Source organism: Cetorhinus maximus, chromosome 19 (assembly GCF_964194155.1).
Source record: "Cetorhinus maximus chromosome 19, sCetMax3.hap1.1, whole genome shotgun sequence".
NCBI classification, from domain to species: domain Eukaryota; kingdom Metazoa; phylum Chordata; class Chondrichthyes; order Lamniformes; family Cetorhinidae; genus Cetorhinus; species Cetorhinus maximus.
The window spans coordinates 33,941,980-33,969,696 of NC_135897.1; the positions used below are offsets into that span (position 1 = coordinate 33,941,980).

The following is a 27,717-nucleotide window of genomic DNA, read 5'->3' on the forward strand; positions in this document are numbered from 1 at the left end:
GCCAGTCCTGTCTCATTAATGACTACCATGCCAAGTTGATTTTGCCACAATTGCTTCAGGCTATCCGTTATACTCTGTTTGCATAAAGTTCACTTATTTGAATTACACACCCTAACCTGTGCTTCTACTCTAATGGCTTATTTTCTCTCTTCTGGTTCAATTGCTTTGCATCTCAAACAATTGGGCATTTAAATAAAAAAATATTTCTAAGTTAACAAAGCCCACTGGAAATTGGATGTAAATGCTGGGATGCTTTGGTGCTCAAAAGGATTGTATCTACAGCAAGTCCTGCATTAGCATTCAATTAATTCTGATCCGGGTTTAAATGACTTTCATTTTATTGTTAATCATGTCATATGGGAAAACTAGGCATAGCTGGAATTCATTGCAATAAAAAAAAGTGTCATGTACAAAGGCTTAGGTACTTGACCATGTCTCATATTTCATACAACAAAGCAAGTCAAAGCACATTTGAGGACATCATTTTTTAAAAAAATTGTTCGTTATCTCTATGCGGAACTTTAACACTTTTAAAAAGGAATAATGTTAGTTTCTATGAAAATACATGTAGTATGTTAACAAGTTTTAGTTTTTCCAATAAATACTAAGCAGTATTACATTCAACAAAAAGGTCTTATTTACCGTGCTTCCAGTTGCAAGCGTGTCTTTATTAGCCAAATGGGATTGGTGGCTGTAATAGCCGTAAAGCCTGGGAAGAAATAACAAATACTCAAAACCAGGACTATGAACACTGAACTCAGAGCTGATTTAAATGATCTACTCAAGTAAATCCACATTTTAATATCTGCTGCATATAAAATGCACATTGGCAAATTAGGAATTTGGTGATGGTTTATTTTTCAAACTGGCAAATGTCCTCAAGTTTATTGAAATAGCAAATTAAGAATGACTGACATTGTGAAATGGAAATATGCATGCATAAGTAAATTTTACTTGTCTTCCAGAATAGAAACACTAGTCACACACAAGGGGTTGGAGGGAAGGTGGTGGTGGGAATTGCTTTAGTCATAGCAAGATTGGAACTACCTTCTTTCTGGGTGTATTTCTGCATCATCACAAATGGTGATCAGAACAATTTTCCCAGAGATAGGAAAATGTTGCAATAATGTTGTTAACTAAAGAAAATTATTTATGAAAGGCAGGTACCAGAGATTTCCATCATTTACTTTTTACATTAAGTGACAAAAATATTGTTGTCTGAATATAGTTAGAGGGAAGTCAGAAACTAAACTAATCCTTCAAGGTAAATCCTATTAACACGAACTCTGAATACTTTGAATTTTGATTTCACATTTCATTTTAAAATTTTGGCGAGCTCCTCTAACAGCACAATGGGTAAAGACACTAACCTGTGTGGTATTAAACCATGAACAAGGCTCCAGGTTTGTGCCATGCTAGTTGATATCTGCTAGAATGGCAGTCAACTGAACTAAGTTAGTTAATGTTCTTGCCACTGAACCGGTTAGAATGTGGGAGCTGCATGTATGTTGTGTGAGGATAAAAGCAACTCAACATGTCCACACATGGTAAATTAACCTATTGACATTCATTGTGTAGGCTGACACTGATGAATGACAACTTGGGCGAGATTGCAAAGGGTTGTTGACATCTGTGGAACTAGCATGTATCAACATCCCCTGGAATGGAGTGAAGAAAATTAAACAGAGGAGGAGGGCATGAAACGTTTGCTGGTGCCTGACACTTTCCACAGCTGTTAGTCACTGGTGTGAAAAATGAGTGGAAAACAAAAGCACCTCAAATGGTGAGGACGATGTAGACAGATTCTGCCATAATTTTCAGCAATATCTATGCCAATTCAACCCACAAACAATTCTCAATGTCAAAAGAAAAAGGTTGACCTATAAACGGGCTTTAAGCTAACATATAATGTACTGTACATTACTGTTGAGAAATTAACTTAAAATCTTGTTTTACCTATTTGTAAAATAGACAAGACAACACTGCACAGTGTTTCTTTATATAAACGCTTAAGCTCTAATTATAAATAAATATCTAGAAAGTCTTGACTGTTGATTTTTCATTTCACAAGACAAGGCAGTCCAACAGACAACTTCCTCCTGAATTTACTTGATGCCAGCCAGTCAATTCTGTGACTTGAACTCTTGCCTTCATTTGGGTATCAAGTAGCACTAGCTTTAAATCTACACGCCACCTACCACCCCCAGACCCCTGCTACCAATGTGGCATTAAGTAACATTTTTCTGCTATTGTAGTTCTTAGTAAATGTGCTCAGAATATGTTCATGATGGGATGGAAGAGACTGGGAGGTTTTACTGGGAGCTTAGGGTTTTCACACTAATTAAACGTACTTTAAAAAAAAATATTCTTTCATGGGATGTGGGTGTTGCTGATAAGGCCAGCATTTGTTGCCCTTTCCTAATTGCCCTTGAGCTGAGTGGCTTGCTAGGCCATTTCAGAGGGCAGTTAAGAGTCAACCACATCGCTATTGGTCTAGAGTCGCATGTAGGCCAGGCCAGGTAAGAACAACAGATATTGTTCCCTAGAGGACATTAGTGAACCAGATGTAGTTTTTAAAAAAATATGACAATCGATAGTTTCATGGTTACCACTGATGGGCATCAAGGCATTCCACCTGATCGTTAGACCACCTACTGCTTTTCGTTATTGGTATAACAAAGAAAGTCTGCTACATAGGACTATAAGAAACACCATTCACATATTCCACCTAAATGTTGCACAGGATGCTCAATCATTAAATGCAGAAAATGCTAGAAACACAACAGCAGATCTGGCAGCATCTGTGAAGAGAGAAACAGAACGCATCAGGTACTCCATCTGATGAAGGGTCTCAGACCTGGAATGTTCTGTTCCTCTCTCCACAGATGCTTCCATACTTGAGCATTTGCACCATTTTCTGTTTTTATTTCAGATTTTCAGCATCCACGGTATTTTGCTTTTGTTTAATCAACAAAAGGTAGTTATATAGGTCAGCGTTCATTGCTGATCCCTAGCATTACTGGGCCTTCTTTTTGAACCACTGGAGTCCGTGCATTGAAGCGGTTATCCTTTTCAGCTTACTGATTTAATGGAGAGGCTTGGTAGGCTACTTTAGCGAGTAGTTAAGAGAGTTAGCTCTTGGTGCGGTTGGTGTGGGATTGTGGTTACATGCAGGCCAGACCAGGCAAGGCGGGCTGGTTTCCTTCCCTAAAATGACACGGGTTTGTAATGAGATTCCTGGAACTGGTTTCTTCCGAATTTCGCAAGGCACTTGAGCCCCCAATGAGATGATCTTCACTAATTATCTCTGAACTCTGAAGGCTGACGAATTGAGTGTTGTAAATGGTGGCTTGGTGCAATGCAACTAATATAGATACTCTAAAATGTTCACATATAGACAAGACATCAAATGAAAGTATGTAGTGCATTTTTAAAAAATGACAAACAGTACTCAGAACCTGGAATAACTATTAAATACTACTGGTACACATTACACTATAGGCTGCAATCGGCGCTCAGTTCAGTACTCACAGGGTTAAAGCTAGTCGTTATTTCTGCTTACACTGACGATAGGAAGTGACCTGCTGATGTGTAGCATGGGATGACAGGATTTCACTCTTTTCTTGGGAGAAATGTACAGTATGCGCCTAAAATAGACACAGGCTTTCTGTATCACAACAACAAGCAGTGACCTTATCAGATGAACTTGCAATACTGTACCTTTTGGTAGAACTCAAATAATTAATTGCAAGTCTCATTCAAGCTGAGTTTTTTCCCCCCTCTTGAACGACTGTGAATTAAAAACAGGGCCAAAATGTGATAATGAAAAAGCTTATACTTAAACATTGGAGTACTGAATTTTTGCTATTTGCAGCATGGCAAGGTCGCTTAAAATCACAAAATACCATTAATGGAATACTCTTACAAAATTATCACCATCGGTAGTACACTATTAAAAAAGACAATGTCATTTGTTAATATTTTGGAACAGGTAAAAATGCTAACCTTGTCTTATAGTCAGGATGTAGCAAATTTGAGAAAGCAAATCAATAGAAAAACATTTACAACTTCAGGAGCCTTAACATATTACATTTTTATTTCTAGAAGTCTACCAAATAACCATTAAGAAATCTAAGATGATCTCCAACGCTTTTATAATCTAGAGTATAATCTTCCTTGACTGTGCAGTGCATAAGTAACAATCACCAAGCAGTATAGGACATGTTAAATAATAATGAGCATCAATGGAGCTACATTAATGAATCCCTTCTCACAAGACAGATTTTATTTCATCTCTACAGTAAAAGATATTTGGAATGAAAATGAAACAGAATCAGTGAATTTATTTGAACATGTTTATGTGAACATATAACACAACTTGGTAACTACTCTAAACATTTGCATTTCTTTGTCAAAAACACTTGAATATTTGCAGAATTTCTCCCAACCTCGTGTTACTATATTGACAGAACCCTGGAGATAGTGCAGAAGTGTCAGTGTATTTCTATGGGGAATCTGCCCATTCAAAGAATCCAATGCACGTTCCATAGGATAGCATTTACCCTAAAACAAAGAAACATGACAAAACAGAACAAATACCATAACAATGCTCAGGTTAGAAACCACGTTAGATTCTCCTGAATACAAATTATGGACAAATTCAAAGTTTAACGAGGATGAAAGTAGTCTTGCAACAGTATTTTTTGTGCTGTGGGTAAACTAAAGTCTTGTTTTAGTTCCTGTCTGTGATTGCATCAATTTTAAATGTGAATAAGTAACAAGAAATGTTTTGCGCCCTGAAGAAAAGTCATACGGACTCAAAACGTTAACTCTGTTTCACCATCACAAAGGAAGATGGTTGTGGTTCTTGGAGGTCAGACCTGCTGAGTTTTTCCAGCAATTTTCTGTTTTTGTTTCAGAGTTTAGGAATCTGCAGTATTTTCCTTTTATATTAAAGAAATGTTTTGTGTTTGAATCAACTACTTCACTAAAATTGGCAAAGATAGTCCACTTCAAGAGTTTTCAATGAACTGTGTCACAACCATAAGATACAGACTGTCCATGCAACTCCTCTTACATTTTATGATCTTTCACACAGTCAAGGAGAAAATAACTAGCAATTGGTCCACCCTCGGCTACTTATCTTCTAGTGATTGTGAATAAAGACATGCTGTCATGGGAGGAAGATAGAGAATTAAAAATAAAAGTTTTCCAGACAAGGTTGCATTGGTTAGCTGTAAAAATACTTTTTAATATTCTCCTTTGGCTGAGCTAGGATTCTACGAGTATTAGTAGCAAGAGTGGTTATTCAATTTTGAGCCTCAGTGTGGGTGTTCAATCAGGGAATGCACAATGACAGAAATCAGTTTATTCTGTGAATCAAACGGGAATAAATATTTATGAAAAACAGTTCCAGCCAGCTGCATTTCTGGAAATTGCTCTAAAGTAAAAGTTGGCATTTGACAATCGATAAACATGATTTGATCGAATTGCGTGTATTTAGTTATTATATCCAAAGGAAAAGTCTATCCTAAATATTGTTCTTTTTTTGTCATTTTAAGCCTGAGCTGTTCAAAACACTGAGCTAATTAGAGGGATCTATTAATGGTCCAAAATTCAGTCCAAAGACTGGGTTCACAAGCAAGCCCTTTTCATGCACGTCCTGAGATTATAAATTTGGTATATTCTCACTATTCAGACTTTTGAAGCACAATTTGAACAATGAGATCATTCAACCAATCTGTGTGGTATCATTAAAATGTTTAAATCCAATGTAACCTAGACAGTCTCCATGGCCCTGTCCTTCTCTTTATTATCTCTGCCAACAGTATGCTCCAGTGGCATTGCTCTCCTTCCCTACTCCAATTTCAGTGGCATAGTCTACAGTGGTTTTTGCTACACATTCTGGAAGTCCCTCCCGAAATCCCTCTGCTTCCCTCCTCCCCTTCCAAACCTTCAAAAGCCTCTTCAAAGTTTACTTCTTTGACCATCTCTGACATCACTTCTCCAAATACTATGCCTCTGTTTTTCATCTCAAACACCTTAGTATGCTTTACTATACTAACTGTCTTATGATGCACTAAACAAGGACTATTTTACACAAAAGTAAATTAAACAGAGCATGAAAGAACATTAAATATTTTTCCTATTTATTCACAGAATTAAGTATACTTGGCCTTCCCTCCCCAGCAAAAGGACTGAATTCTGAGAAAACATTTTCCTTAGAAATTCATTGCACCATTACTTCATGCACCTTCCACAATCAAAGTATGAAAACAAAAGAAACATGGTAAAAATGAACACTGTCTGCAACTTGGTGAGTCTAATGCACCATCATAAGGTGAGTCTAATGCGCCATCATAAGGTGAGTCTAATGCGCCATCATAAGGTGAGTGACTGGCTTTAACATCAAGGCAACACTTGACAGTGTGTGGCATCAGAGTCCTAGTAAAATAGGAATTGGGGGGGGGGGGGGGGGGGAGAAAAGAGAGAGAGCGCTCTCCACTAGCTATAGCCCTACTTATCACAAAGGAAGATGGTTATGGATCTTGGAGGTCAATTAGCTCAGTCTCAGGAGTTTCTCAGGACAGTGTCCTAGGCCCAAACATCTTCAGCTGCTTCATCATCGACCGCCCTTCCATCATAAAATCAGAAGTGGACATTTTCATTGATGGCTGCACTCTGTTCAGTTCCATTCACAACTCCCCAGTTGAGGAAGCAGTTCTTGCTCTCCTGAACAATACTCAGACTTTGGCTGTTAAGTCACAAGTAACATTTGCACCACACAAGTGGCAAGCAAGGACCATCTCTAACAGGAGAGAACCTAACAACCACCTCTTGACATTCAACAGCATCAGCATCATTGAATTCCGCCCCCCACTACATCATGGGGTTCGCTATTAACCAGAAACTTAACTGACCAGTCACATAAATACTGCAGCCACAAGGGTAGGTCAGAGGCTGGTGTATTCAGCAGAGTGACTCATCTTGATTCCCCAAAGCCTTTTTACCATCTACAAGGCACAAGTTAAGAGTGTGAAGTACTTTACACTTGCTTGGGTGACCACAGCTCCATCAACACTCGAGTTGCTCAACGCCATCAGGACACAGCAAACCACTCACCAGCTTAAATATTCACTCCCTCCACAACTGGCACACTGTGGCTGCAGTATGTACTATCTACAAGATGCACAGCAGCAATCAATCAAGACATCATTGACAGCATCTCCCAAATACATTTGTCATTCCTTCAGCGTTGCTGGGTCAAGATCCTGGAACTCCGCACCCCCTTGTGGATTGCAGTGGTTGAAGGTGGTGGTTCCCAAGGGTAATTAGGGTGGGCAAGAAATGCTTGTCTTGAAAGCAACACCCACATTCCATGAAAGAATAAAAAGAGTGGCTTGGTAGTGAGCCAAACAGACCACTAAGGTTACTGGCTTGACCCCTAATTCAGTCCGAGTCAGATGATCTAATCCAGGGCATGATAGGAAATGTTATAATTTTGTCAATGCCTCCAAACTGGGAGTAGGATGGGGTTGAAATCAGCCTGGATTCTCACTTCAGTGCTGTCCAGTGGCCCCTGTTGGAAGGTGCTCTGAGGGATGTTGGCAAGGATAGCATGATGCCTCTGCAAATGAATAGTTTTCCGATGTTTGCTGTTCATGTTCGTACTAGATTAAGCACTTGCGTAAGACACCAATGGTCTGGAACTATGTCCTATCTCAAGTCAGCATCTTCACAGAGGAGGTTAGAAAACTGGTTTTCTAGGTGGGTTGACACAAACAAAACTGTTGCGAGGGAGAAGGAAAATTGACAAACATAGAGATCCACACAAAGGCTCATAAAATATTCAGTTGCAACTTGAGCTGTCAAGCTAACATTTGTGACATTGCATTCTTCTCCCATTTCCTCAAGTAACAAGTCTATTAATGGGCATAATCTAATGATAATATTCATATTGTATATATCTCTACTTTTATAAAAGTTTATGCATTTTGAAAAGCATACGGGAAAGAGCTCTTTTAGCTTTTCTCATTTTTGATGTTCTCGTCCTGATTTTCATACCATTAGCCTGAACTAGATTGAAACAAAAGTCTTGAGATGAAAAGTCAGCAAGCTAAGCTATTCCATCAGTCAGCTTTGTAATTTTCTTTTCAAAGGGCTATGTAGTAACAGTAAATGGAGAAAGTGAGGTACCATTTGAATTTTTAAAAAGGAGAAATTTTGGGAAAGGGTTAATATCAAGTATAAGGTTTCCTAGTTAGCTCCTTTTATTTGTTAATCAGGCCCAATCATGTGCACTTAATTGGAATAAGGTGCTTCCTTGCATTTCAGTGATCAGTTGACATCTTGTACTGAAGTCATGTTCCATCTACCCTATCATATACTTCAACCATGTTTTATACTTCTCATTTTAGATTACTTTTCCCAAGATAAAAAAAGCCTTCCAAATTTAATTCCCTTTACTTTTGATTTCTAACTTCCTGGAATGGGCTACTCAAAATACGATTGCATAAAAAACTTCAGTTATTTAATTCAGTAACTTATATATGCAAGTGAGAATTTAATGGCTACCATTGCAAACTTGCACAGTAGCCACATCCTGATCATTCAAGCAGACACACTGATCAATGAAAGTACTTATTTTAAACTATCAAAAAAATACAATAACCTGTATGGGCAAATATAGAAAAAGGAAGACATTTCCAATTCCCAAAAAGTGACAAGGTTAGCATTTTGCATCTGAAATTTTTTTTGCAAAACATCTCGCTTACCTTTCTTTTTCAGCAGGTTTTCCAAACTACCCACAAACTTTGGAACAAACCTTCTCCTCTAGCAATTTTCATACATGGTCACTTGGGCTTCTGGGCTATTACCCCTGATAACAATTGAAAAAGCCCCCCCAAAAAATCTATGTTATGTTTTTTGCATTTACATGATTTTTGTTGTTTCCCACAATTCTGTCAAAATAAAAATAATTGTGTTGTAATGCAAGGCATGTGTGAAAACATCAACTAACCAGTGAGGTTAAAGGGAACAAAGGCCATCCAACCTGAAGACAGATCCTCACATCACAAGGAATCCACTGTAACTGATCTCCACCATGAAAGTTTGAGCACAATTTTAGGTTTCAAGATATTTCTCTAATGTGGTTAACAAACAATTTTAGGCCGACAAAACAAACAGAAAACAACACATCCATGCATTACTAGTCATTTTCTGTGTAAAATGAATCTTTTATTATTAATCCTGCTAAAACAACATTTTCAGTATAATATCCTGGATTTTACTAAAAGCTTTGCAGTACTGTTCATAGTTTTACACCACAGTTTATGCCTTCATGCCATTAAGAAAATGTGTGTTAACTTTTTTTTAAAAAAAAGGTAAAGGGTTAAAGATGAATTAACTGGATACCAAATGAAAAGATACTATTCTTCCATGATTGATTCTTCAGGTTCTTTTTCCTTTAAGCTCTATTTTCCCCTATTCTGAAGCACTGACACATGCTGCCATATAATTGCAGGGATGCCAAGTATCATTTGGTATCGTTGACTAAGTGGTCATTCTGGCGGGAAGAGACTTGATAGTGAGTTATTATGCTGTTTTACAATGGGTGAAGTGGGGTGGCAGAACAGGCAAAAATTATTCTGCCCTATGCACACATAAGCCTTTTAAAAGGATTCATAGGAAGGAAATTAAGATTAGGAACCTAGTTGAATTTTTCACTGTTCTACCCCAATCCAACTATAGCAGCACAATTTCCCAGAGTGTGAGCAATTAATTCAGAAGAGGCTAGGGATCAAATCAGGGACCCTCCTGGTCCGTGAGACTCAGTGCTACATAAAATGTATTCAGTAAGTAAAACTGGGAAAAGCTCAATGCCTAATTTTCATTATTCATTTTTGAAGGATATGGGAGAAGCTACTAAACTATAGACTATCTTCAGTATAATTTGTGAACCACAGTACCAATTGAAAGATAGTTTCAAGTCATGAGTATGGTAAGCAACTTTGACATTGTTGCCACCTAACATCAATCAGCAAGCGTCCAGTGTCAGTTTATCACCCATACTATTTTTAAAATTGCTTCTACCCTTTTGTTAAATAGTCCAGTTAAAATGTAGTATACATAGTGACGTCACACAAAAAATTTAGTTGTGGTTATCCCTTTTCTTAGTGTTACAGTTTTAAGTTCATGTTATGATGTAATCATACAAATGATCAACTTTACACAGGAAAAAATAAATTTATGAAAAATCTTATCTGCCTATGAAGAAAGGTGTTTCTGTATAATTATTTTAGTTTAGTGAAAACACTGATCTTTATGAACCAAAATGTCATTTCATATCCACTCTGAGTGCTCAGGCTTTTAATAGTAACTTTGAACTTAAATTTAATAATCATGGGACTTGGATTCCTCATACTATGCATTTTTCTGAACATACTAATAGAAGTAGCTCTGTTGGATAATTTAATTGTTGAATGGATTATGGCGATAACATTTTTTCTAAGTATATCTCACTGAAAACTGCAAGGGGTTGGGGGGTGGGAGGAAGGGAGATTGGCTAAGATTATATGTAACAGGGGCTATTAATTTAAATAGATAAGGATGTTTAAATCTTGTCTATTGAAGTAGTCAATTTCCCACTTTGCAACCTGCTAAAATACATGTATTAAGTGTGTAGTTTGAATAATTGACAGCCAATGCAAATCTATGAAACAGCTTCTAAAAAGTTCAATTGTCCCCAAAACCAAATTGGAAGTTGTGTTTTAAGCAGCTAGTCTTTCATTCTCTAGTATGAGATAATTAATAACATTCTGCAGACAAAACATTTTCATGGAAGCTGATTTTTCGCATTATGTTTCAATCGCACAATGATCTCTATATTAGGAAAGCGTTTTACGAAGTGGGTTACAAAACTAAAATACTAAAAACTGCCCCATAAATTTCCCATGCATATCCATGTAGACATCAGTCTCCAATTTCAAAGAAAATGCTGAAATAAAACGATGATCATAACTGCCAAGAGACTTTATATACAGGCAAAAGCTGCATAGACAACATTTTTGAGTCATTCAGGTTTAAAATTCCCCTAAATTTTACAAACTTGGAAATTTATAAATTGATTTTAAAGTAATTCAAGTCTATTCCCTATAAATACTGTTAAGTATATTCCTTAAAACATTAGGAAAGCAGCAGAACACTTTACTCTTACCTGCCACTCCAGCTGAGACCATATGCACCTGGCTGGAATCTGGTTCCAGGACAGCATTCAACTTTTCCTTAGAACTGGAGTAAGCAGCAAAGTAAATCGCTCTACAAGAGAGAGTGTGTAAGATTACGCCAGTGAAAAGTTATACCGTAAATCTAGTGTACTAATGATTTAAATACAACTATGGTAAAAAAACCTCTGCCATTTTTCTACATGGCATTACCTTTTTGGAAAAGGTATGTGCATCTTATTCTCATTCAGAATTTTCATTTCCCATAAACAAAAACTAGACGAAAAGATGCAAAAATGCATACAATCATCTTAAATTCACAAGAAGTGAATGTATGGGGGAACAGCTTATTTGATATGATGTTGCGTTCAATGTTCAAGTTATTTTTGAATATGCAGGCAATTTAACTACACATCCCTTTTAAACTTTTTTGCCTGTCGCACGTGTGTGGTAATTCAAAGGGCCAGCTTGTGACCGACCTGCACAGAACTTGAGGGTTGTTGTGCAGCTTAGAAGGAACACTGGCTGCATTTGACCGTACAGCATCTAACAAGGATATGCGAGTAGACAATAGCATCTTTTGCCAGTGCTACAGAATGGGTCATGATAAAGATCCTGCACCAAAAGTCCTATCATCTGATTCTTATTCAATTTTTTCCTCTTCTCAGCTTTTGCAGCCTTCTAGTATCTCAACAGTCATGTTTCATTGATGCGTGCCAAGCTCAATCCTATTCTCATCTGATGTCTATAAACTTCACAAGACAATTGTATAGGATAGAAGCATGGTTATATTTTCCTTCCCTAGCCTAGGGAATATTAAGGCCACATTTGTGTCACCAGCACCATCCTAGCACAGATTTAAAAAATGCTAAAAAAGAACTGGGATTTACAGATCCAACAGGGAACACGTACAATTTATCTGACAGCTTATAAGGAATCCTACCATTATTACCAACAGTAATAACTTGTAACTTTCTCCCTCCAAAAAGGAGAGTAATTTCCACTTAACATTGGATACATTTTTAGCCTTTGATTTTCTAAGACATTCTCCAAGCTCCTAGCCCTTGTAGGTAGATGTGCTACTCTCTCAAGACTAGCCAGACTAAGACCGCAGCTTTGGAAGACAGCTTTTCAATAATGGCGATGATAAAGATCAATATTAAAAACAGAAAATGCTGGAATCACTGAGGTCAATCAGTAACTGCGGAGAGAACAGGCAAGTTAATATTTTGTGTGTGGACACTTTGCAAAATATCTGCTGAATTTTGGATTTTACTTGGAATAATCAGGGACAGCATAGTGGTGCAGTGGTTAGCGCTGCTGCCTCACAGCTCTAGCGACCCGGGTTCAATCCTGACCTTGGGTGTTTGGTGTCTGGCTGTGTGGAGTTTGCACATTCTCCCAGTGTCTGTGTGGGTTTCCTCTGGGTGCTCCGGTTTCCTCCCAATGTCCAAAGGTGTGCTGGTTAGGTGGATTGGTTACGGTAAGTTGTCCCCCAGTGTGTTTGTCTGTCTGGGTGAGTGAGAGTCTGTGCCTTGTGATGGACTGGCGTCCTGTCCTGGGTGTACCCCACCTAGTACCCATTGACTGTCGGGATAGGCTCCAACTCCCCGCGACCCCGAATTGGATGAAGTGGTTCTGGAAAAGTGAGTGAAGGGTCCAAAATGTGGTATACTTCCAGAGTTCTCAAAGGTCAATTCAATATCTTCAGCAAATCTTCTTTTAAACCTAGGGGCAGAGATCCAAAATGTAGAGTTTGACCATCTGAGCCAAAAGCAGCTGAGTGGCCAGATACCAAGCCGAGGAGCTTGTTGGTTCAATATAGCTCTGTAATATGATACATTTACCCACTCAGTTCTTCAGAATCAAAGTCAGAACTGATGTATTTTAGATTCCAACCAAGTTGGTTATTTCCTTTGAGCTCACATTTCCAGAATGTGGCAGAAAAAAAATCCTCCTAGTAACATGTTAAAGCTTTTGTTAAGTGGCAATAAAAAGCCTTCAGTTAGCTATTGTGCATAAATGGTTTCACACTGTCTTTATTCTTAAACCCAACCACCACAGAACACAGAAGGTCACAGCAATTTTGTTTTCCTAAAATCATCATTAGCAAAATGTATTACTTCATAAAAATTCCCATTCAGAACAGTAAGTAGATTACATCTATCAAGCTTTAGAAAGGTGGCACTTTGAATGCTAACAGATGTTCCATATTTGCATTTGCGTTAATAAATTACTATTGAGAGTAATTTACGACATTTCAGTCCGTATTTACTAATGCTCTTGTTGAACAGATAGGCCATACTCAGGACAATTTAATTAGCCCTTTCAATATTGCTTTTAGTCACAAAAGGCAAATTCAACAAGCCATATGCTTACCTGTGCAATTGTAAGGTTTTATGAACATCATTTTGAAAAAAAACACACCATTAAGCGCATTTGTATTAATTTTACAACAGGTTTAAGTGCTCCATCTGACATTTCTCAGTTGAATAGCATGGAAATAAAGCTAATCAACTACTTTTCGAAGTCTGTAATGTAAAGTGGATATAAAGGAAATAGGTATCCCTAAATCTATTTCATAAATTAATGGAGGTAATTTCTCTCTTAAATTACATCCTTCATTTACACCATGTCAAAAAGGAACCCACACCGTGTTAACTCTGTTTTCGTAGTCAGTTATATAACAAATAGGATAGAGTTCCTGCTATTTTTATCAGCACAAGGAATAAGACAAACCAGCAAACTATATAGATAGAGTTCCAGTGATCTGTAACGCTGGTTTAAAATTCATTTTGCCTGAAGGCAGTCCAGCCTCCAGAACTGGTCGTATCTTCAGATCGAGATAAGTTTCTGCTAATTGCCCCCATTCACAGAATCTCTCAGTGCAGAAGAGGCCCTTCGAGTCTGCACTGACACATGAGAAACACCTGACCTACCTAGCTAATCCCATTTACCAGCACTTGGCACATAGCCTTGAATGTTATGACGTGCCAAGTGCTCATCTAGGTACTTTTTAAAAGGATATGAGGCAACCCGCCTCCACCACCCTCCCAGGCAGTGCATTCCAGACCGTCACCACCCTCTGGGTAAAAAAGTTTTTCCTCACATCCCCCCTAAACCTCCTGCCCCTCACCTTGAACTTATGCCTCCTTGTGACTGACCCTTCAACTAAGGGGAACAGCTGCTCCCTATCCACCCTGTCCATGCCCGTCATAATCTTGTACACCACGATCAGGTCGCCCCTCAGTCTTCTCCGCTCCAATGAAAACAACCCAAGTCTATCAAACATCTCTTCATAACTTAAATGTTTCATCCCAGGGAACATCCTAGTGAATCTCCTCTGCACCCCCTTGATTAGAAACTTAAAGTTGAGCTAATTTTCTTAGGCACACAGGCACATTTTGAAAATTTTTGAAAATTAAATTAGAAATTTAACTTTCTAAGAAATTGTCTGGTGTATACCAATGAAACTAGCAAATGGTTCAGTATAGTTTTACTTAGTCATTTTGAGTGATTTGAAAATCAGATTACTCATAGGTGGAAGATGAGACACTAATTAACAAAATAACATTGATATATTTAAGTATGGTAATCTATGAATATCCTTTAGTGCAAAGAAAAAAGAAAATCATTACATATTTACATTTGAAGTGGAAATGGGAGAGGCAATGCAGGGTGTGAAAATTAATAGGCAGGATGTACTGGAAAGACTGGCTCGACTTAAAGTGGATAAGCTGCCTGGTCTGAATGGATTGCATCTCAGGGAGGGGAGTGGGGATGGAAATGTTGAAATGGTTTGCCATAATCTTCTAATCTTCCCAGATACAGGGGAGGTGCCAGATGATTGGGAAGTGGCCAATGTCATTCCCTCATTCAAGAAAGAGTGCAAGGACATTTCTAGTGACTTCAGGTACATCAGTGATGGTAAAGTTTTAGAAGCGATAATTAGAGAGAAAAAAAAATCAACAGGCACTTGAGTGGGGTTTGACTTAATTAAGGCAAGCCAGCATGGATTTATAAAAGGCAGATCATGCTAGATTAATCTAATTGAATTTTTTTGCTGATGTAATGGAGAAGTTTGATGAAGGGAATACAATATATATTGTCTAGATGGATTTTAAGAAAGCATTCGATGAAGTATTACATAAAAGGCTGGTTAATAAGAGTTTCATGGAATAGGAGGGTCAATGTCAGCTTGGATAAAAAATTGGCTTAAGGACAGAAAGTAGCGAGTTGTGGCAAATGGTCATTTTTCAGACTGATGGATGGTGTTCCCCAGGGTTCCCTGCTAGGGCTACTGCTTTTATCCATGTAAAATTTCAAAATCTGCCATTAATACCAAACATGTGGATGTAACAAACGAGGATGATACCAATCGACTGCAACAGGACACAGGTTGGCAAAATGGGCAGGCAAGTGGCAAATGGAATTTAATACAGAGAAATGTGAGGTGATGCATTTTGACACAAGAGATAGGGAGAGGCAATATAGACTTAATGGCACAGTTAAGACCGTGCAGGGGGTTTATGTGCATGGATGTTTGAAGATGGCAGGACACATTGAGAGAGTAATTAGTAAAGCGTGTGGGATCTTGAGCTTCATAGAGGCATCGAGTATAAAAGCAGGAAGGTTATGTTTAACCAAGAATGGATTGCTCTACAGACCCATCATGGATTTGGTGGGCCAAATGACCTCTTTCTGCACTGTAATGACTATGGCATTTTATTACACTAACCAACTGCATTAGAATAGGCAATAGTGCCACCATTATTTGTGTCATACAGCACAAAATCGGGAGAAAACCATACAAGTTCAACATTTAATTGAAGGTCTTCCTTGTTTCTTCAACTTGTTCTCTTCTTTCTCTAATCTTCTTGTCACATCAGGCTCTTCACTATTAGTTTTTTTCCTAAATTCTCATTCTCCTTTTTCACCCCCCAGCCCCAAGTTATGACCAGACTGACATATACAAAATATTAGCAGGAAAGAGACTCAAGTAGGATTCTTCCACTAACCCCACTCAAAGAAACTGTTAAAGAAAAACTGAACTTGAACACATCATTTACATACCATATTTTCATTTCATGTAAGAATCCTAATTTATAGGATTGGTCTGAACTATTTAGGTAACTCTATACTTGTTACTGAGCTATCATTTTGTAGTTATTCTCTACAAAATGCAAACTACTCTAAACACAAAACTTCAAAAGCAAATTTAAAAATGTACAATCGCTTTCCAAACTAAGAGTCAGAAAAACTATATTCACTTTAGCCAACAAGTTAACATAACCACCTGAATGAGTAATGTACAAATGCCAAGGCTGGGTACACCATTCCCAGATAAAGTTTATAGCAAATAATGTAAGTTTTCGTTTGACTGCTTACCTAGAGGGTGCAACGCCTACAAGATTAGGTCCCAATCCTCTGAAGAGAGAACGGGGACCTTCCTTTTCCAGAATCATCCTGGGAAGAAAAATTTAAAAATGGAAAATTATAGTCAGAAAAAATGGGTACATTTGAATTTAGTACGCAATATACTTTTTTTTAAAAAATGCTGCGCAGCTCAGAAACCAGGTCATTGCTTAGTTGGAACAACATGATGGCTAGTAATTCTAAATTTGGTCCAGTCCAAACTAAACTTTGAACCATGAAAGTTTACAATATATAAGGAGGCAATTGGAATGATCCCTTCTGCAATGGCTTTTTGTCACAGCAATTCAAGACCGATTAGCCTGGCTTGCTTTATCCCCAAAGCCCTGCATCTTTCTTTGCTTAAAATATTTATTCATTTTATCTCTTAAAACGATACAATGTTTCCTGTCTCAGCCACTATTTGACAAATTATCTCAAGCTCTAACAAAAAACAGGACAAATCCAACCTGGCCAATTACCGCCCCATCAGTCTACTCTCCATCATCAGTAAAGTGATGGAAGGGGGTCAACAACAGTGCTATCAAACGGCACTTGTTTAGCAATAACCTGCTCACTGATGCTTAGTATGGGTTCTGCCCAGGTCACTCAGCACCTGGCTTCATTACAGCCTTGGTTCAAAAATGGACAAAAGAGCTGAACTCCAGAGGTGAGGTGAGAGTGAGTACCCTTGACATCAAGGCAGCATTTGACCAACTGTGGCGTCAAGGAGCCCTTGCAAAACTGGAGTCAATGGGAATCGGGGGAATCTCTCCACTGGTTGGAGTCTTACCTAGCACAAAGGAAGATGGTTGCAGTTGTTGGAGGTCAATCATCTCAGGATACCACTGCAGGAATTCCTCAGGGTAGTATCCTAGGCCTAACCACCTTCAGCTGTTTCATCAATGGCCTTCCTTCCATCATAAGGGCAGATGTGGGGATGTTTGCTGATGATTGCACAGTTCAGCACAATTTGTGTCTCCCCAGATACTGAAGCAGTCCATGTCCAAATGCAGCAAGACCTGGACAATATCCAGGCTTGGGCTGACAAGTGGCAGGCAACATTCGTGTCACACAAGTGCCAGGCAATGACCATCTCCAACAAGACAGAACCTAACCATCGCCCCTTGATGTTCAATGGCATTACCAGCACTGAATCCCCCACTACCAACATCCTGGGGGTTACCATTGACCAGAAACTGAACTGGACTAGCCATATAAATACTGTAACTACAAGAGCAGGTCAGAGGCTAGGAATTCTGCAGCAAGTAACTCACCTCCCGAGTCCCCAAAGCCTGCCCACCATCTACAAGGCACAAGTCAGGAGTGTGAGAGAACGCTCTCCACTTGCCTGGATGAGTGCAGCTCCAACAACATACAAGAAGCTCAACACTACCCAAGACAAAGCAGTCTGCTTGATTGGCAACCCATCCACAAACATTCATTCCCTCCACCACTGATGCACAGTGGCAGCAGTGTGTACCATATACAAAATGCACTGCAGAAATTCATCAAGGCTCTTTAGACAGCACCTTCCAAACCCATGACCATTACCACCTAGAAAGACAAGGGAAGCTAATGCATGGGAACACCACCAACCTGGAAGTTCCCCTCCAAAGCCACACACTATCCTGACTTGGAAATATATCACTGTTCCTTCACTGTTGCTGGATCAAAATCCTGGAACTCCTGCCCTAACAGCACTGTGGGTTTACCTATACCACATGGACTGCAGCGGTTCAAGAAGGCAGCTCACCACCACCTTCTCAAGGGCAATTAGGGATGGGCAATAAATGCTGCCCTAGCCAGTGATGCCCACATATCATGAGTGAATAAAGAAAACTTCTGCATAGAGACGTAACTCCTAACCTGTCTTTTGTGATCCATTTTTAAAATTAAAAAACTCATTACTAATTTACCAACCAAAGGAAATATTCTTTCCCTATTCACTATCAAAACTCCATACATTTTTTTAAAAACCTCTCACCTAGCCTTCTCCCTTTCAGTAGGAATAATCTCATTATCTGAAGTATATCCTCTTAACAGCAGCTTTCCAACCCTGGCATCCTGATGATTCTTCGCTGACAACCTTTAATGCCACTTTTTATAGCGAGGTGCTGAAAATGGCACAGTACTCTACCCATGACCTAATCAATGTTCTGTACAAACCAACTACTTCTTCATTCTTGTACACCATCCTATTTACAAAACACAGAATGCTGCTGATATTTTTCTATGTTATATGCCTGCACTTCCACTCTTAGGAAATTTTGTCTTCAGACCCCCTAGGTCTCGACACCCTTCAGTATATTCCCATTAGGTGTATATTCACATTCCTTGGTTTTCACCAAAATACATGACCTCAGTTGCCCACAGTAAACTGCATCATATAACCCACGTCCATTTTAATGCAGTTAAATTGGGAAAATAGGCATTAAAGAGCAATCTATAGATACTTAATTAAATAAACACTTAACAGTAATTTGAATATCTCCCATAGCTGCAAAAATAAGACTAGGCATAAACAGACAAAGTAGGCAAATATTAGCGGTCAGTGTTTCAGCATTTTATAGAAGAATTAACGTGATGTCTGTTGAGATTAGAGATTCTCAATATCCACAAAATCTGTCCGAGGGTGGAGTGAAGGACCAAACTGGTTAACTTTTTAATCTTTCATTGTTAATTATCTACAGACTTGAGGCTGAACAATTTTCAATGCACTTTGGTTTCAGAACTACGTGCCTGTTTACTCCATCCCCACACCCCCCACTGGAAATCATGAAACGTTGTTATTGGCTTGCAGCAGGAAGTCAATTAAAGATTTTAAACTCGACTGTACTTGTTCTTCTCCTGAAGGCATGACTCCCATACAGCACAATTACACAGCTGTTACTTGCCATCTAGTTCCTCACCAATATAGTTATTATTCACATATAGGCCTATAAAGCGAGTGTTAGCAAACTGCCTATGGAGATTACAGGTGTGCCCAAATTGTCCTCACCTAAATGACCACATCCAAAGATTATTGGATGGCTATCAAGTGCAGAAATCGTACTGATATTCCCTTCCCTAACTAATTCCTATTGCTAATCCTGCAAAGATCAGCCAGCTCAGACCAAGCACAAACTCAAGATCCTGTGGTACAGTACTCACTGGTCAAATTCAATGACCCATTTTGACAACTCTGAGTTTGAAATAGATCCAAAAAAAATATGTAGTGGGATATGGATGTCTAAATGCAATGCATTCTTGAAAGGATCAACACCATAATCCACTCAAGCCCTTTTTAAGAAAGAAAATTTCAGAGAATTATAGTTTAGAACCAATTAATAAATCAATAAACACACTGGAAAGTTTTACAGTACAGTTAGTCCTCACTTAAAGCTGTGGTTGAATTCCTGAAAATTACAACTTTAAGTGAAACATTGGTTCCCATAGGATTCAATATTAAAACTGCAGTTAGGTTCTGTAGGATCTTCCTTATCAGAAAAAAAAACATTAAAATATTATACTCTCTAAAGTGCAATATTTTACATCGCTAAATTCCTAAATTGGTAAATGAAATAACTTTTAAAATAAGTTTACAAATATAAAAATGTAACTTTCTACTTACAGTACCTCCTGCTCGTCACCAATCCTGCTTCCCAAACCTCCTGGTTGCTGCAGGTCCGCCCCTCCCCAACCCTCAAAGTTGTGGCCTCTCCCCACTCCCCAACCCTGAGCTGCAGCCTTTTTCCTCCTCCCCAACCCACCTTCTGACCGAACCTCCTTGACTCACTCACTCTCCGCTTCTCTCTCCTGGGCTTGCGTTCCCATTCAAGATCCAGATCCGATCCAAAGCCGGAGCTTCGACATTGTCGAAGTGCAAGTCCCGAGCTGGGGCTGCTAAAATCCATGATTTTTTTTTTTTTAAAATGCTCCGCTCGCCACTTCCTTCTCCTAAACTCTCACTGTGAGCTTCGGATTGGATCTGGATCTTGAACGTGTACACAAGTCCAGGAGAAGAAGTGGCAAGAGAGTGAGGCAGGGAGCAGGAGGTTCGGTGAGGTGGATCAGGGAGGGGAAAGAAGTTGGACTGGGGAGAGGGAAAGAAGCTGCAACTCGGAGGTCAGGGGGTGGGGAGAGTCCACTCCAAAATGGCACCAATTGGGTCAGGCGGGCAATGATGTTAAAATGAATCTCACAATGCTCAACGAAATTCCACTTGCAGGTTTTTAATTGAAATGCAAGTTACTACTGCATCTAACTTCATAACACTTCAGGAAACTTGGTACAAGGTCCAGTATCCAACTAGTAAATTACCAATTTAATCTTGGAAAGGATAGAATTCCTCTATAGGCCATAATGTACTTATGCAGCAAAGTGTCAAAGGAAAAACACACAATTATGTTTCATTACATATTTACCTATTTCAAGAAATGTAATGAAAATGTGGACTGCTGAGAAAGAGAGAGCAAGTGAGAAAAAGGGACTAGCCAGAAGTTAATTTCTGTGAAATGGTGCATCATGCACAAAAGCTGAATTTCAGATTCTAAAACTGAAGTGGTTTCAAAGCAGAGGGTGACCAAGTGATGGTGTTTAATTGAGAAACAGTGCACTCGGGGAAATATTTAGTTATACCATTACAGATGAGCCAGAGAAGACAACTATACTTTGTAACAATGCAACAATTGTGACAAGGGGATATAACTTTGCAGTTTGGGGAGACTAAAAGAAGATTGGGCTATCACTGTGAAAGACCTCTGTTCACAAGTATGAACCTGGGCTTCTGGGCATTTGCCATTTTTATTCTCTGCCCCACTCCCACAGTGATGTCTACCCTTGACCCCCTTCACTGTTAAAAGGAAACTCAAAAGCTCAACAGCAGTACCTCATCTTTCAATTTGGCATTTTGCACCTTCTGGACTTAGAGTTCAATCATTTTAGATCATAATGACTGTTCCATCTTTTTGGACAGCAGTTGATGGTGATGATTCTGCTATACCATCTACAGCTCCACAACACCCATCTTGTGTTCTTTACTTGTCCCAATACGATCTGCCTTTGCCTTGCATCATCATGACTTTTGACATTTAATGACTCCTGCCTCCCACCCATTATAGACCTCTCCTTTTGTTCTTTCACCCCCTTCCCCAGCTTTCCCAGGCTTTGTACTTGCTTAAAGCAAGTTCCATGTCTAACTAACTTTCTCCAGTTCTGGTGAAAGGTCACTGACTTGAAATGTTAACTTTGCTTCTCTCTCCCGATGCTGTCTGAGTATTTCCAGCATTTTCTTTTTATTTCAGATTTCTAGCATCTGCAGTAGTTGCTTTTGTCATAGGTGTAGATGTTGATTATGTAATTTTCAGCCAATTGTTTAGAAATCTGAAAGAAATGCAATACTTAGCCAAGCAAACTGAATTCCACTTCTGTCCCTCACCTGGTAACTCCTGAGTGCATACGGAGGTTGGGCAAGGACAGCACTGAATTTGGCTGTTATCCCTCCCACACTTGAATAGCCACTGACAAACATTTTCTAGCAGCAGATATGAAGACTGGCTACTGGACAAGGTGCTAGAAAACTAGTTATGCCTTTGAAACAAAACATGAATGCAAATACTGCAACGGCAATGGATTCTGACAACATTTTGGCAGGAAGAATATGGGGAGACAGTATAAAATAAAGGGAGAAACTCTAAAGGAGGCGCAGGGACAGGGAGACCTCGGTGTATATGTACGCAAGTCACTGAAGACGGCAGGGCATGTTGAGAGAGCAGTTTATATAGTATCTTAGACTTTATTAATAGGCGCATTGAGTACAAGAGTGAGGAGGTCATGTTGAACTTGTATAAGACACTAGTTAGGCCTCATCTGTAGTACTGCATCCAGTTTTGGGCACCATACTTGAGGAATGATGTGAAGGAATTGGAGAGAGTACAGAGGAGATTCACAAGAATGATTCTAGGGGTAAAGAACTGTAGCCATGAGGATAGATTGGGGAGATCGGGGCTGTTTTCCTTGGAGTAAAGATGGCTGAGAGGAGACTTGATAGAGATATTCAAGATCCTGAGGGGTATGGCAGGGTAAATAGTGAGAAACTATTCCCACTCAAGAGAACATCAAGAACTAGAAGGCACAGATTCAAAATAATTGGCAAAAGGAGTAAAAGTGATGCAAGGAAAACATTTTCCCCTCAGAAGGAGGTTGGAGTCTGGAACGAACTTCCTGAGAGTGTGGCTGAGGCAGGTTCAATTGAGGCATTCCAAAGGGAATTGAATTGCTACCTGAAAAGAAAGAATGTGCAAGATTATGGGGTTAAGGCAGGGGAGTGGAACTAGGCAGAATACTCTTTCAGAGAGCCAGTGCAGACTCGATGGGCCAAATGGCCTCCTTCTTCACTGTAAAGATTCTGAGAACATTCTCGCTTGAAGGCTTGTGCTCCAGAACTAGCTGTGCCCTTAGCCAAGCTGTTCCAGTGCAGCTACAACAATGGCATCACCCAGCGATCTGGAAAACTGTCCAGGTATGTCCTGTCCACAAAAACCAAGACAAGTCCAGCTGGGCCAATTACTGCCCCATCAGTCTACTGTCGATCATCAGCAAAGTGATGGAAGGCGTCGCCGACAGTGCTAGCAAGTGACACTTACTCAGCAATAGCCTGGTTACTGACCCTCAGTTCGGGTTCCACCAGGGCCACTCAGCTCCTGACCTCATTACAGCCTTCGTCCAAACATGAACAAAAGAGCTGAACTCCTGAGGTGAGGTGAAAGTGACTGCCCATGATGTCAAGGCAGCATTTGAGTGTGGCATCAAGGAGCCCTAGCAAAACTGGAATCAGGTAGTGCAAGGGATGATGGTTGCGGTTGTTGGACGTCAATCATCTCCGTTCCAGCACATCACTGCAGGAGTTCCTCAGGGTAGTGTCCTAAGCCCAACTATCTTCAGTTGCTTCATCAATGACCTTCCCTCCAACATAAGGTCAGAAGTAGGGATGTTTGCTGATGATTGAATAATATTCAGCATCATTCGTGATTCCTCAGATATCGAAGCAGCCCGTGCCCACATGCAGTTAGACCTAGGCAACATTCAGGCTTGGGCTGATAAGTGACAAGTAACATTCGTGTCACACATGTGCCAGGCAATGACCATCTTCAACAAGAGAACACTTAACCATCTCCCCCTGACATCCAGTGGCACTAGCATCACTGAATTCTCCACTATCAGCATCCTGGGGGTTACCATTGACCAGAAACTGAACTGGACCAGCCATTTAAATACTATGACTACATGAGCAGGTCAGGGGCCAGGAATCCTGCGGCAAGTAACTCACCTCCTGAGTCCCCAAAGCCTGCCCACCATCTACAAGGCACAAGTCAGGAGTGTGATGGAATACCTTCCATTTGCCTGGATGAGTACAGCTCCAACAACACTCAAGAAGCTTGACACCATCCAAGACAAAGTAGCCCACTTGCCTGCCACGCCATCCACCCACCTTCAACACCCACTCTCCCCAGCACTGATGCTCAGTGGCAGCAGTGTGTCCATCTACAAGATGCATTGCAGCAACTCACCAAGGCTCCTTCAACAGCACTTTCCAGGCCTATGACCTCTACCACCTAGAAAAACAAGGGCAGCAGATGCATGGGAACACCTCTACCTGCAAGTTCCCCTCCAAGCCACATACTATCCTGACTTCACTGTCACTGGGTCAAAACCCTGGATGTGGGTGTACCTACACCACATGGACTGCAGTGGTTCAGAAGGCAACACCTTCTCAAGGGCAATTAGAGATGGCCAATAAATATTGGCTTAGCTAGACATGCTCATATCCCATGAAAGGATTTTTAAAAATCATCTTCAGGAAAATGGCTGGCAAATTGCAAGAAAATAGGCAATAAATAACCATTGCAAAATCACAGCCTTTGATCAGATACAACCTAGGGAACAGCCAATTACATTTAAGAGTGCAATCTTTTAATCAAGAGTATTTAATCATTTGAAATAAATAGTATACATACAAGGCCCTTTTCAGATCTTGTGAATAATGCATAACAAAAAAAAAGTTATATTGTCTCTCAAGTTTCCCCCAGAAGTACAGCAACTGGCCTGGATACTGCTGTAATAAAAAGCGTGAGGCTCAACTGTATTATGAGCAAATTGGACAGAATCTTTGGTGTCTGCACACCCGCAGTCAACACAGGAGTCTAGATGTTGTCGTCAGAGATAAGCCAAAGCTCCACAGCAGAACATCCTCGCTGACTGGCTCAGTATTGAGTATTGAAATGACAGTAATGGCCCGAACTTGCTCACAGGTTCCACAATAAAAACAACTGAAGGAGATAGGGCTGGTGCATTCAGGAGTAAGTGACGTTTTAAACAGTGTGATAAGTGATAGTCACAGCTGAACAACCTATCAGACCCTGAAAAACTAATTTTAGATGTGTGGAGTCCTTTGGGTGGAATATTACAGTCCTGCCGAAGTCAATGGGCTTTTGAACGGCTAGCTGCATTTTCTGGCCCCGCCCCTGCCGCAACAGGGCCATAAAATTCCACTATTCCTTCAGAAGAAAATGCATTGGCAACTTAAAAGATAACTTCATTTTCACTTTTTCTGTCTGTCTCTTATCTCTCTCCCCTTAATCCCGTCTGTGTATTCCAATCTTTATTGCACTTCTTGTACACCATTTACATCTAATTTATATTTCCTGCTCTACACTTGCTAGTTTGGACTCTGCGTGTCTCATTGGGAATTGTTCAACTCGATTGGTTGAAGAGGCTCTTTTTTTTGCCCTGCTCAAAAGATGCCACAGGTCCCTTGTAACAGATGCCAATGACAGGAAGTCTACACTCTTAAAGCTGCTCAAAACTTTGTGGAGCTGGTCAGCAAGATGAACACCGAGCACCCTTCCTTTGCTGTTGCCTGCGAAATCCAGGCTAGTATAGTTTAAACAATATTCCAAAAGGAATATCAGTGTGATATAGAACTAACAGCTATAAATACAGTAGTTGCATTTTAATATGTTTTCGGTCCTTCTCCTAACCAAGTGGGTAAGTGACCATTTTTGATTTGACAAATTATCACTTCTATAAAACCAGACTTGCAGAATTTGCCTTTTTTACTACTTTGCACTTAATCTTTTGGTTAATATTAACTGAATCCATCACAGAAATCAAGGGATGAGCCAGCTGCAAGCATGTGCTAAGCTAGTGAGTCCAAATTATCAAAACTTTTCTACAATATGCTTGCACCTCTTAGGTTATGAAAGCTGAACTGAATACATCTCCATAGCATGTGTGTGTGTGCGTGTTGTCTATAGGACACCTTCCAAGCCCACGGCTACTACCATCTATAAGGACAAGGGCAGTAGTTAGATGGGAGCACCACCACCTGGAAGTTCCCCTCCAAGTCACCCACCATCCTGGCTTGGAAATATATCACCGTTCCATCACTGTCGCTGGGTCAAAATCCTGGAACTCCTTTCCGAACAGCACTGTGGGTGTACCCACACCAGACTGCAGCGGTTCAAGAAGGCAGCTCACCACCACCTTCTCAAGGGCAACTAGGGATGGGCAATAAATGTTGGCCCAGACAGCAAAGCCCACATCCCATGAATGATTAAAAAAAACTCTTTCCCTTAACATTAGCAGTTTAGCTGAACAGTTATTGACTGCCAAAGTCTGTCCCAGGGATTGCTACTGGGCCTACTGTTCTTCACTGTTTTTAATCAATGATCGGAATGAAAGAAGCTATGTGCAAGTGCAAGGAACATAGATGAATATTGTAAATTGAAACCCACTGTGAGTTAAGATATGTAGTAAACAATGAAGATAGGGATAGACTTTGTTGTGGGGGGTAGGGGGGAGAGAGCGTGGTGGGACCAACTGGTAAAATAAGTAGACACACGGCAGATTAAATTTAATGCAGAGTAATACATTGCAGTGCTAGAGCCAACTTAAGGGCAGGCCATTCGATTGAACAACGAACCAGATATGGTTAACAGCCTAAAAAAGTGTTTGAACACGTATCTAATAGCAATCATAATATGTTGCGTTTAAAAAGGAAAACACAAAATAGCCAAGAATCCTGATTTAGTCTGGTTGACTTCAACAGGATGAGACAGAGATTGTCTACAATAATCTAGGCAAATTTATTAACGGGTAAAACAGAAGATCAGTAGCAGGCATTCAAAAGTAATTTAGCGTATTACTGAACCAGTTGATATTGTTAAGGGGCAAAACAACTATTTTTTTCAAAAAGCCATAAAACAGGTAAGGGACAACATAAAATTAAAACAGCAGACACAATGAAAGGCCAGTGGAAGCGTAAATGCCAGAAAAATGATTGAGGCCTTAAAAGCTACATGTGAGGACCATCTCAAAATCCAATGATAAGCCATGTAATTATGGTCTCTGGTGTACTTCCACTTATATAAAAACAAAGTGGCTGGCAACTGAGTGCAAGAATAACAATGCTATTTTTGGAACAGAATATTTACCAGTTTTTTTTTAAATCCTGAAAAGGAAAGACAGATAGCACCAACTAAAGCCGGAACAATGAAGCTTAAGAGATGTTGGTAGAAAATATTCTCTCTACCTACCTCAAACAGGTGGGTCAGGTTGGCAGAAGGTACCCAACTACCTTCCCACTGTCCAAACTAACTCTGCTAACTGCTTTCTGCTACAAAGCTTTGTGAAGGCCACTGTAGATTTCTTCCACTAGCTGCCAGCTAGAGCAAATCATCCAATGCTTTTCCTCCTCACAAAATCCAAACTGAGATAGAGTTCTGCCCACATTCCATGCAGTGAACAATGAAATTAGTATTTTCTGTGCTTGAAGTGCAGGCCAAACTGACTAACATTTATTGTCTTTAGCTCTCCCAACTCTGGCTAGACCAAAACTGCAACTGCCTATCTGGCCTGTTCTGAAACTGAACTACTTGCTCCTGTCAGCAAACACACAAATTAAACAGAAGAATCTTCTAACCAAAGCTCCACCCTGGATATTATCTTTATGGCAAGTGTTTCCAATTATCTTACAGTTGACACTTTAGCCTCCAGCCTATATGCTATAATCCTAAAATGAAAAGTTATATTCTAAAAGTTA

General features: G+C 39.7%; 1 protein-coding gene across 3 annotated transcripts in view; it reads right to left on the bottom strand.

Moving 5' to 3' along the window:
* LOC144693735 (solute carrier family 25 member 36) overlaps nucleotides 1-27,717 on the bottom strand; it is a 66,583-nt gene that overhangs the window by 11,856 nt on the left and 27,010 nt on the right. For 2 of the 3 annotated variants that reach the window (XM_078563685.1, XM_078563683.1), the window contains 3 exons: nucleotides 16,611-16,688; nucleotides 11,216-11,316; nucleotides 643-709 (listed from right to left, as the gene is read on the bottom strand). In XM_078563685.1, the coding sequence (XP_078419811.1) occupies nucleotides 643-709; nucleotides 11,216-11,316; nucleotides 16,611-16,688 (246 nt within the window). The remainder of the gene's footprint in view (nucleotides 1-642; nucleotides 710-11,215; nucleotides 11,317-16,610; nucleotides 16,689-27,717) is intronic. The other variant, XM_078563684.1, reaches the window with a different exon arrangement.